The sequence below is a fragment of the Oncorhynchus kisutch genome, linkage group LG11 (assembly GCF_002021735.2).
Source record: "Oncorhynchus kisutch isolate 150728-3 linkage group LG11, Okis_V2, whole genome shotgun sequence".
NCBI classification, from domain to species: Eukaryota; Metazoa; Chordata; class Actinopteri; order Salmoniformes; family Salmonidae; genus Oncorhynchus; species Oncorhynchus kisutch.
Window position 1 is genome coordinate 44,338,408 of NC_034184.2, and position 12,220 is coordinate 44,350,627.

General features: G+C 44.8%; 1 protein-coding gene across 3 annotated transcripts in view; it reads right to left on the reverse strand.

The window, feature by feature from the left end:
- The window catches only part of LOC109899634 (tetratricopeptide repeat protein 7A), a 42,253-nt gene that overhangs the window by 2,279 nt on the left and 27,754 nt on the right, over positions 1–12,220 (reverse strand). For all 3 annotated transcript variants that reach the window (XM_031835837.1, XM_020495047.2, XM_031835838.1), the window contains one exon: positions 10,173–10,375. In XM_031835837.1, the coding sequence (XP_031691697.1) occupies positions 10,173–10,375 (203 nt within the window). The remainder of the gene's footprint in view (positions 1–10,172; positions 10,376–12,220) is intronic.

The following is a 12,220-nucleotide window of genomic DNA, read 5'->3' on the forward strand; positions in this document are numbered from 1 at the left end:
CCTTGCAAAACAGCTCGAGCTCAGTGAGGTTGGATGGAGAGCATTTGTGAACAGCAGTTTTCAGTTCTTTCCACAGATTCTCGATTGGATTCAGGTCTGGACTTTGACTTGGCCATTCTAACACCTGGATATGTTTATTTTTGAACCATTCCATTGTAGATTTTGCTTTATGTTTTGGATCATTGTCTTGTTGGAAGACAAATCTCCGTCCCAGTCTCAGGTCTTTTGCAGACTCCATCAGGGTTTCTTCCAGAATGGTCCTGTATTTGGCTCCATCCATCTTCCCATCAATTTTAACCATCTTCCCTGTCCCTGCTGAAGAAAAGCAGGCCCAAACCATGATGCTGCCACCACCATGTTTGACAGTGGGGATGGTGTGTTCAGGGTGATGAGCTGTGTTGCTTTTACGCCAAACATAACGTTTTGCATTGTTGCCAAAAAGTTCAATTTTGGTTTCATCTGACCAGAGCACCTTCTTCCACATGTTTGGTGTGTCTCCCAGGTGGCTTGTGGCAAACTTTAAACGACACTTTTTATGGATATCTTTAAGAAATGGCTTTCTTCTTGCCACTCTTCCATAAAGGCCAGTTTGTGCAATATACGACTGATTGTTGTCCTATGGACAGAGTCTCCCACCTCAGCTGTAGATCTCTGCAGTTCATCCAGAGTGATCATGGGCCTCTTGGCTGCATCTCTGATCAGTCTTCTCCTTGTATGAGCTGAACGTTTAGAGGTAGATTTGCAGTGGTCTGATACTCCTTCCATTTCAATATTATCGCTTGCACAGTGCTCCTTGGGATGTTTAAAGCTTGGGAAATCTTTTTGTATCCAAATCCGGCTTTAAACTTCTTCACAACAGTATCTCGGACCTGCCTGGTGTGTTCCTTGTTCTTCATGATGCTCTCTGCACTTTTAACGGACCTCTGAGACTATCACAGTGCAGGTGCATTTATACGGAGACTTGATTACACACAGGTGGATTGTATTTATCATCATTAGTCATTTAGGTCAACACTGGATCATTCAGAGATCCTCACTGAACTTCTGGAGAGAGTTTGCTGCACTGAAAGTAAAGGGGCTGAATAATTTTGCACGCCCAATTTTTCAGTTTTTGATTTGTTAAAAAAGTTTGAAATATCCAATAAATGTCGTTCCACTTCATGATTGTGTCCCACTTGTTGTTGATTCTTCCCAAAAAAATACAGTTTTATATCTTTATGTTTGAAGCCTGAAATGTGGCAAAAGGTCGCAAAGTTCAAGGGGGCCGAATACTTTCGCAAGGCACTGTACTACATACTGTAACGACCCTGGGTTTATAAGCCGGAAATCGACCTTCCCGGATGAGCATGCTTTTGCGGTACAGTCGATAGCGCGCCGAACTTCGGGCTAGAGGGTTCGAGACCTGCTCCCTGCCTGTTTCATTACAATACTATTAGGTCATTTTAGTACTGTAAATGGAACAGTATCCTTTCAGTTGAACCGGAAGTCAATGCTGTTGCTATGCAACCTCTTGCTAGCTAGTTAGCGTAACAAATTACTAGTTAGAAACCAAGATGAAACTTCAACCAGGAAATGGGCAGAATTTTTGAGGCTCTGTTTTCCATTGTCTCCTTATATGGCTGTGAATGCGCCGGGAATGAGCCTTCCCTTTCTATCATTTCTACAAGGTGACTGCAGCATTGTGACGTATTTGTAGGCATATCATTGGAAGATTGGCCATAAGAGACTACATTTACCAGGGGTCCGCCCGGTGTCCTTTGTCTAAATTGGTGCGTAATCTACAAGCTGCACGCAGTCATCCAGTGATTGAGAGGAGAGAGGAGGCTTTCAACGAACGATATATCATGAAGAGATATGTGAAAAACACCTTGAGGATTGATTCTAAACAACGTTTACCATGTTTCAGTCGATATTATGGAGTTAATTTGGAAAAAAGTTCTGCGTTTTGATGACAGATTTTTTTTGGGTAGCCAAACGTGACGCACCAAACGGAGCGATTTCTCCTAAACAAATAATCTTTCAGGAAAAACTGAGCATTTGCTATCTAACTGAGAGTCTCCTCATTGAAAACATCTGAAGTTCTTCAAAGGTAAATGATTTTATTTGAATGATTTTCAGTTTTTTGTGAAAATGTTGCCTGCTGATGCTAACGCTAAATGCTACGCTAGCTGCGCTAGCTGTTACACAAATGCTTGTTTTGCTATGGTTGAGAAGCTTATTTTGAAAATCTGAGATGACAGTGTTGTTAACAAAAGGCTAAGCTTGAGAGCTAGCATATTCATTTCATTTCATTTGCGATTTTCATGAATAGTTAACGTTGTGTTATGCTAATGAGCTGCGGGGATAATTACACTCCTGGATACAGGTTTTTTTCGTAGCTAAACGTGACGCACCAAACGGAGCGATTTCTCCTAAACAAATAATCTTTCAAGAAAAACTGAGCATTTGCTATCTAACTGAGAGTTTCCTCATTGAAAACATCTGAAGTTCTTCAAAGGTAAATGATTTTATTTGAATGATTTTCAGTTTTTTGTGAAAATGTTGCCTGCTGATGCTAACGCTAAATGCTACGCTAGCTGCGCTAGCTGTTACACAAATGCTTGTTTTGCTATGGTTGAGAAGCATATTTTCAAAATCTGAGATGACAGTGTTGTTAACAAAAGCTAAGCTTGAGAGCTAGCATATTAATTTCATTTCATTCGCCATTTTCATGAATAGTTAACCTCTCTGAACTACTGATACCGGATCCGGTAGCGTAACTACACCCTCAGGCTCATTGCCATAACGCAACGTTAACGATTTCTCAAAATCGCAAATGAAATGAAATAAATATGCCTGCTCTCAAGCTTAGCCTTTTCTTAACAACACTGTCATCTCAGATTTTCAAAATATGCTTTTGAACCATAGAAAATCAATCATTTGTGTAAGAGTGATAATGGCTGCCGTAGCATTTAGCGTAGCATTTAGCACATAACATTTTCACAAAAACCAGCAAAGTAATCAAATAAAATAATTTACCTTTGAAGAACTTCAGATGTTTCAATGAGGAGACTCTCAGTTACATAGCAGATGTCCAGTTTTTCCTGAAAGATTCTTTGTGTAGGACAAATCGCTCCGTTTTGTTACTACACATTTGGCTACCGAAACGAACCGAAAATTCAGTCACCAAAACGTCGAACTTTTTTCCGAATTAACTCCATAATATCGACCGAAACATGGCAAACGTTGTTTGAATCAATCCCCAAGGTGTTTTTTCACATATCTCTTCATTGATATGCCGTTCGTGGAAGCATGGTTTTTCTCTGAATTCCATGGAAAAATACCAGCACCTGAGTTTTGCGCATCAATTTCCACGCAGGACACCGTGCGGGACACTTGGAAAATGTAGTCTCTTATGGTCAATCTTCCAATGATATGCCTGCAAATACGTCACAATGCTCCAGACCCCTTGGGGAAACGATAGAAAGGGCAGGCTCATTCCTGTCCCATTCACAGCCATATAAGGAGATGATGCAAATCGGTGCCTCAGAAATCCTGTTCATTTCCTGGTTGCAGAAACATCTTGGTTTCGCCTGTAGCATGAGTTCTGGGGCACTCACAGTGAAAATCTTTGCAGTTCTGGAAACGTCAGAGTGTCTTCTTTCCAAAGCTACCAATTCCATGCATAGTCGAGCATCTTTTTGTGACGATATATTGCGCTTAAAACGGGAACGTCTTTTTATCCATAAATTAAAAGAGCGCCCCCTATATCCAAGAAGTTAAGCGTTCTGACCTTACAACGGCAGTCAAGCACTTAAGATAACGTTGGCTAGCTACTTCCAGACACAAATGAGAGTGACCACTGACCATTTTACTCGCCCAAGCAGAGCTGGTTAGGCAGTTTTCATCTTATCCACACAAACTGTTTTAATTACGCTTTTTTGCCGACGTTAACTGACACCAGCCATATTCAACCTATGTTGAACGCTCGTAAATTAATTATTCTGCGCTCTGGTACACTCAGACGAGAGTGCTCTGAAATCGGAGTAGATAGCCAGAGCGAATTTACGAAAGCACCCGAATGTCATTGAGAATGCACATGACTATACCATTTAGCTAAGAATGACGGGAATAACCAAGTCAATAAACATTGGGTAGTTAGTTAGCTAGCCTATAGTTAATATACTGGCACGTTTGCTGTATAAGTAGCCAACTAACGTTAGGTAGCTAGCTAACATACCGGTACATACTGCTGTAATGATATGCTATGTGGTTCGTAAGGACATCGTAGCTAACAAATTGTCAGCCAACATAACGTGTAAGGTAACTTAATTGAAAAGTAATTACTTTATTACATTGCTCAAAATTTTGTTAACATTTGTCATAATTAGTTAAAGCAATGAATCAAATTTGAAAACGATGTGAAGCCACGCCCATTTCCCGAAGAATTGCATTATGGGCCCTAAAGTACGGAAATAGTGTCCTCTGCGTGTATACTTCATATTTTGGCGAATTTAATACGACATCCGGGAACTTTTGGCATACTAACTATATCCATACTATGACCAATAAGCATACTATATACTCAATTGACGTCACAAATAGTATGGTTAGTGTGGGTAGTATGAGTATTTGAAAACAGCTCATGAGAACCCTATGACACTAGACATAGCGTGTCAGAGGGGCACTAAGGGCACATTTGGGTCTTAATGGGACACACAGAAAAACAGGGGAGGGGAAGCCATCTCCAGCTGCCTAAGAGGATGAGATGTTGCTAGTTATAGCTCCTGTTTGTCCCAACTCTTCCTTTGCACAGGCATGTCAGGTGATTGCAGCCAGAGGCATTTCCAGAAAGGATGGGATGTTTGTGTGATGAGGATGACTGCTCCCTATGTGTTACTTTGTGTTGGTGTGTGTGTTTGTGGCTGTGTGAGAGGGCAGTAGTGGTAAGCCCAGTGTGACATGTCTCTTTAAAACTTCCAGCAGCGTAACAGGGTATCACGCAACCGACCAAAGGCATGAACACACACACACAGCCTCCAGTGCAGGGCTTGCCTGAGGTCAAACAGGCGAGTCTTGTTATGCAGGCTCTGCTCACAAGCCCCAGATTAATTGGGCTGAAACTCAGAGAGCTGTCTAGGGGCTCTGACGCAACCTCCAATGAGGATGCTCTGCTCCCTCTGTCTCTCAGTCTCCGAGTTCCTCTCTGCTGCAACTCCAGACTCTCTCACTCCTTTTCCTACAGTTGTTACTGTATACTCTCTATGCTACTGACCAAAACTGAAGAAAAGACGGAAGGAGATCTTAGGTGGGGTGCAGAGACAAAGTGGAAGATACAGTATCACACAGTGGGTGTATAGCCATTGTTAAGGCACTGGCGTCCTCATCAACTCACACTGCCAGCGGGTCTTTGATCTATTCGTTGCCATTCCACTGCCCTACTGTCACCAGGATTTACACACTGGGACTTATGGGAAATAACCACCCAAGAGTCGGTTCTGAAGTTTCAATTCTTCCATTCTTTGAAGTTTCTGGCGCACACACACACAGTGAGGCTTCACCACTGTGTTTCCGCTCCTCTGGGTTTACATGATGATGCCAAGTCTAATCCTCTTAGGTCAATGGTTCAAGGAAATAAACACCCTATACTGCGCCGTAAACAAGGCAGAGGAAAACAAACCCTGTGTTTAGAGAGAGGAGGGGAGAGAGCAGTAGAGAGAGAGCGAAACAGAGAAAGATCGAGAAAGACGGAGAGAGGAAGAGAGCGAGAGACAGCAGTAGAGAAATTGAAGGACAACCAGACAGAGTGAGAGAGTAAAAGACAGGCAGAGAGGGCCCTGTGCCAGTAGTATGTATCTGAGGCTCATCCCCTTGATGCCCTGGTGGCCCGGGCCGTGACCCAGCGTGGCGCCCCACACCTGAACCCACTAATCCTATCAGAGATGTGGTGGCGATGTAATCCCTGCCTGCCTGGTTGAGCTGGCGGAGCTGGGCTGAGAGTGAGCTACGATTACTTGGGCCTTGGCCTTGCAATGTCCTATCCCCAAAAAGCCCTATTGCTGGGAGCCTTAGTTATCCCTCGTAGCCCTGTCTCTATCACCGCTCTTTATCTCCCCTCCCTGTCTCTCCGCTTGCCCGCTTGACCCTAGTCTTGCCAGATTCAGGGTGCTCCGGAAAAGGACTAACCTGCTCGTGACCTGACTTGACTCATACACCCAGGGGAGCCAACCGATATGAGACACCTTATGTCAACACTACACAAGCTGAACCAGCTAATCCCATCACTAAAGTACACGCCCATTCAGCTAACGAGAGAAAGATGGGGGAGGGGTGGGAGAAAGCGAAAGAATGAAAGAAAGAGAAAAACAAAACAAAGAAAGAGAACGAGAGGGAGGGAGAATGCAGAGAGAGAGGGAAAAAGAGACGAAGAAAAAGAGGTGAACACATGCACAATGGCGAACAGGCACAAGCCAGCTCCCCTCCTCCTATCTTTCTCTCTAGCTGGTTATCAGAGGTATTGCTCAATAGAATATATTTCCCTGGTTGCTAGGCAATCCCATAAAGCGCCCGAGAAGGAGCGAAGTGTTATAAATAATGTATTTGCATTATCAAATGAGCGGCCAGCCACCCCCATCCAGAGAGAAGAGAGACCGAGAGAAAGAGAGAGTGGGTGGGGTGGGGTGGGGGGGGGGGGCATTGGATCACTGAAACGCAATTCATTCTATGAGATGAAGTGATTGCCCTTGACCGTATATCTGTATGCGTCTGTGTGTGTGTCTGCATCCGTCTGTGAATATATATGTGTGTCTGTGTGAGTAGAAGAAAGGAGAAAGAGACAGAGAGGAAGAGAGCTGGTTCAGTGAGAAGAGGCCTATGTGTAGCTAACTGACACAGAGCGAAGCAGCAAGCAAAACAGAGGAGAGAGGATGCAGAGGTGCTGGAATGTGGAGGACATTGAGAGCTGTGGTGAGAATCATTTAAACAGCAGAGTCAGGAAGAAGGCAGGGCAGGGAAGATCAGCTCCACTGGCTTCCCAACCCAAGCATCACTATCCATCCTAAAATACACCCAACCAACTGGCCCTGGGGATGAGTCACACTACCTACACTGGCTTTCATAAAGTATCACACAGTTGAAGTCGGAAGTTTACACACACTTAGGTTGGAGTCATTAAAACTAGTTTTTCAACCACTCCACAAATTTCTTGTTATAGTTTTGGCTTGTCGGTTAGGACATCTACTTTGTGCATGACACAAGTGATTTTTCCAACAATTGTTTACACAGATTATTTCACTGTATCACAATTCACACTAAGTTGACTGTGTCTTTAAACAGACCTCCACAAGTCTGGTTCAACATTGGGAGCAATTTCCAAATGCCTGAAGGTACCACGTTCATCTGTACAAACAATAGTACGCAAGTATAAACACCATGGGACCACACAGCCGTCATACCGCTCTGGAAGGAGACGCGTCTCCTAGAGATGAACGTACTTTGGTGTGAAAAGTGCAAATCAATCCCAAAACAACAGCAAAGGACCTTGTGAAGATGCTAGAGGAAACAGGTACAAACGTATCTATAGGCTTGCAAGTCGAAGAACAACATCCCAACCATGAAGCACAGGGTTGGAAGCATCATGTTGTGGGGGTGCTTTGCTGCAGGAGGGACTGGTGCACTTCACAAAATAGATGGCTTGATGAGGAAGGAAAATTATGTGGATATATTGAAGTAACATCTCAAGACATCAGTCATGAAGTTAAAGCTTAGTCGCAAACGGGTCTTCCAAATGGACAATGACCCCAAGCATACTTCCGAAACTTGTGGGCTGAACTGAAAAAGCATGTACGAGCAAAGAGGCCTACAAACCTGACTCAGTTACACCAGCTCTGTCAGGAGGAATGGGCCAAAATTCACCCAACTTATTGTGGGAAGCTTGTGGAAGGCTACCCGAAACGTTTGACCCAAATTAAACAATTTAAAGGCAATGCTACCAAATACTAATTGAGTGTATGTAAACTTCTGACCCACTGGGTATGTGATGAAAGAAATAAAAGCTGAAATAAATAATTCTTCTTAAATTATTCTGACATTTCATATTCTTAAAATAAAGTGGTGATCCTAACTGACCTAAGACAGGGAATTTTTACTTGGATTAAATGTCAGGAATTGTGAAAAACTGAGTTTAAATGTATTTGGCTAAGGTGTATGTAAACTTCCGAGTTCAACTGTACATACTTTACACATCAGTCAGTCACATACACTTTACACATCAGTCACACCCATACACACAGACACATACTTTACACGTCAGTCACACACCCACACCAACACACACACCTCATGTTCCTGTGGCTGGTGGTGTGAGAACAGAGTATAGGACTGACAAACAGAATAAAGACCTAGTGAGTCAAATACTACTGTATAGGCCGAGTGAGTCAAATACTACTGTATTGGCCGAGTGAGTCAAATACTACTGTATAGGCCGAGTGAGTCAAATACTACTGTATAGGCCGAGTGAGTCAAATACTACTGTATAGGCCGAGTGAGTCAAATACTACTGTATAGGCCGAGTGAGTCAAATACTACTGTATAGGCCGAGTGAGTCAAATACTACTGTATAGGCCGAGTGAGTCAAATACTACTATATAGGCCGAGTGAATCAAATACTACTGTATAGGCCGAGTGAATCAAATACTACTGTATAGGCCGAGTGAATCAAATACTACTGTATAGGCCGAGTGAATCAAATACTACTGTATAGGCCGAGTGAATCAAATACTACTGTATCGGCCGAGTGAATCAAATACTACTGTATCGGCCGAGTGAATCAAATACTACTGTATCGGCCGAGTGAATCAAATACTACTGTATCGGCCGAGTGAATCAAATACTACTGTATAGGCAGAGTGAATCAAATACTACTGTATAGGCCGAGTGAATCAAATACTACTGTATAGGCCGAGTGAATCAAATAATAGCATTGTCTGGATAAGTCTCTCCCTTGGTGTATCCGGTGGTTATGTTGAATATAGACAACATCATCACGGTATAACACTGTTTTATTGGGGAGTTGGGGGAGGATATTTTGGGGTAACGCCCAGAAAGATGGAGGGAATGAGCTGTTGCTAGGCAGCGAGCGGAAAGGCGAGCAAGTCTGGAGAACATCCGCTAACGGTGTTGAGCTAGCTGCATTTCTAATTACCGTAGCTCGTTAAACCAAGTTATTATTAGCTTGCTTGTAAACAAAGCTCATAAAACGAGAACAGGACCATGTCCAAATGGCCGCCACGGTTAAGGGATAGGAGGTTAGGATGAACACCAAAACCCTTTTAACAGCAAACTAGTACATACAGAGAGTTGAATTGAATGGGCATTGTGGGGAACCTACCACACCCACACACATTTAAAAAGGTCCCATCTTAACTGGAGATACTGTCTCTCAGAGGAGAAACTGCAGTATTGGTTCTGAATTGTAATACTTGGATTGGAGCAGGCAGGATTGGCCATACTCCACATAACATGCTGTTCTGCTTACACATACGCACAGAAAAACACATGCAGGCGCACACTCGGACACATACACAGTAACACGCACTCACAGTGATACAGACACAGATCTGTCATAGGAGACAGTGGGCCAGTGCCAGCTGGCTGTGTTTCAGGTCCTCACCCCAGGGATTGGTACTCCCACTGGCCAAATATGGAAGCCAAGAGCACCCTCTCTCACCCCACACATAATACACCCTCTCTCACCCCCCCCCCCCCCCCCCCCCCCCCCCCACACACACAAACACACGCACACGAGCGAGAGAAAGGTACTGGCCTTATGTGGTCACACTGCGGCCACTGTTTAAGCCAGAGAAGCATTTACGGCTACACAACCAATGTATGGTCACTATGGAGACAGCATGTAGGGTAATGGGAGAGTTGGATCCAGGAGATGAGGGGGGAGAGGGAGATCTGGGGGAGAGGGAGATCTGGGACTCTTTATGATTGGACCATTTCTTGCAGAGTGCTGTGGCTCACAGGAAATATTTTCAAGATGGTTATCTGTTATTACTGAGGATAATAGGCCTGTTGATGTGCCCCAGGTCTTTGTGTGTGGTGACTCTTACCAGGACTGTGTGTGTGCATGTGTGCGTCTCACCAAAACTGTGTTACACGTACTGTATGTGTGTGTCTCTCTTTCTCACCAGGTGCAGCAGTATGCGGTGTCCGTTGGGGTGAATGGCCAGGGCTTCATCGTACAAACCCTTGGCCTCGTCCTGGTTCCCTTTGAGCTCGGCCAGCCGGCCCCTTAGCAGCAGCACGGAGTGGGAGTTGGGGAAGAGCACAGCTGCCTCCTGCACACAGAACTGGGCCTCCTTCACACGCCCCTCTGCCATGAACAACTCTCCTATGGGAGAGAGATGGCGGGAGGCGAGAGAGAGACAGAGAGAGAGGGGGGGGGGGGGGGGGGTCGATCATCAGTTGAGGCAGCTGACAACACTATGTGCTGATAAAGCCAGGCTAACACGTCACATCACCAACTGCACGGCCACCGTCGTTCGACATGAATAATTATTGTTTCATTTCTCTTTGTTTTACCAGGTATGTTGTTTCAGGACTCATTCTCATTCACAAGGTTGACTTGGGGAATATGTCGCAACAGAGGAAAGGACACATACTGTACCAACATGACATTGGACACATACCCACATAATGGACTGAAAGAAGATTCAGTCATAGGCACAGAGATAGACGCATATTTACCCTGACAGACACACAAACAAGACCAGAATGCAGTGCCTGGGAAGTAATGAGGCTCATGCCTAAATAAGGGCATTGCATGCTGCTGCTGTGGCTCAAGACAAACCCCAGGCTGCCCTCAGCACAGACACGCCCGCAAGCACAACACTGGCCAATTACAGGCTGGATAGTGAGCCGTCCACAGGCCCCTCCCTCAGGCCACCACTGACCAATGGAGGGCAGGACATTGGGATAGAGCTGTCTCTGGGGGAGAGTGGACACCAGAGTGATGACAGCTTAACCATTAGAAACTCTTGAGGGGAGGCTTGCCTAAAACACATTCACTTAGCCCGTGTGTGTGTGTGCGCGTGGTACGTACGTGCGTGCGCCAACACCGTATATGCCTTTATGCGGTAGCCAAGTAAAGTGTGTGAATGTTTGTTTATCTGTTTTTCAAAGTGGGCACAGATGGGAGCTATTTGCGCACGCTATAATGCCCTCAAATAACGCTACTCAGAAAATTTAAAATCACTATTCCGGATCCCATTTTCTATAAACAATTGTTCATATTCCTCACCTGGGCTTGACACCATAATGAGGAACATGAATAATATTAACGAATCCACCTACAATAGTCCCTTCTCTGTGCCTACATGTGAGTGTGTGTGAGATCATGCATAGTGGCTGTGTGTGTGTGTGTTTCGGTGCCTATGAGTGTGTGTGTGTTTCGGTGCCTATGAGTGTGTGTGTGTGTGTGTGTATGTGTGTGTGTGTGTGTGTGTGTGTGTGTGTGTGTGTGTGTGTGTGTGTGTGTGTGTGTGCGTGCAGAGCCAGGTCATGCTGGGTGGTTGTGTCCTGCCCTGAGGAGAAGTGCTGTGTGTGTTCGTGCTGCCTGCCTGTTGGGCCGATCAAGATGTGAGATTTGAGGCAGGAATTGATGATCCACATGACAGAGGAATGTGACTGGAGTTGGAGGGGAGAGACATGGGCATGACTGCCCAGCCACACATCCCTGCCTGGGCCTGCCTGTCTGGGAGAGGGGACCACACCCTGGGTCACACACAGGTACATTCACTACACTGGCTCGGTCTGTGCTGGGAGGGAGATATAACAGATGCCTCTAATGACTGACTGAGGTACAGTATATGTGTATCTACTGTACATGTGATGTAAAGTTCAGTGGGTTTTTCAGTGAAATTACTCTCAAGGGACAAATAGAAGACAAATGCTAGATGACGAAAACTACCTTTGCTTAAAATCCAACACAGGGAACATGACCCTAACTCATCCATCGGTACAGTGATGGCCTTTCTCTCTGCTCAGTTCACAATTATAGGGTAGGATGCACACCCCTGCCCTGTAGCTCCAGTGGAGTGCACTCTCTCTCGCTTCCTATAGCTGGCAGCAGTAGTGTACACTCCGGTGTTAGAGTCTACACTCCCTCCTGTAGCTAATTTCAGTGGGTAAGAAGCTTGTCCTAGCTGACTCCAGTGTACACTAGATAGTTATGTAC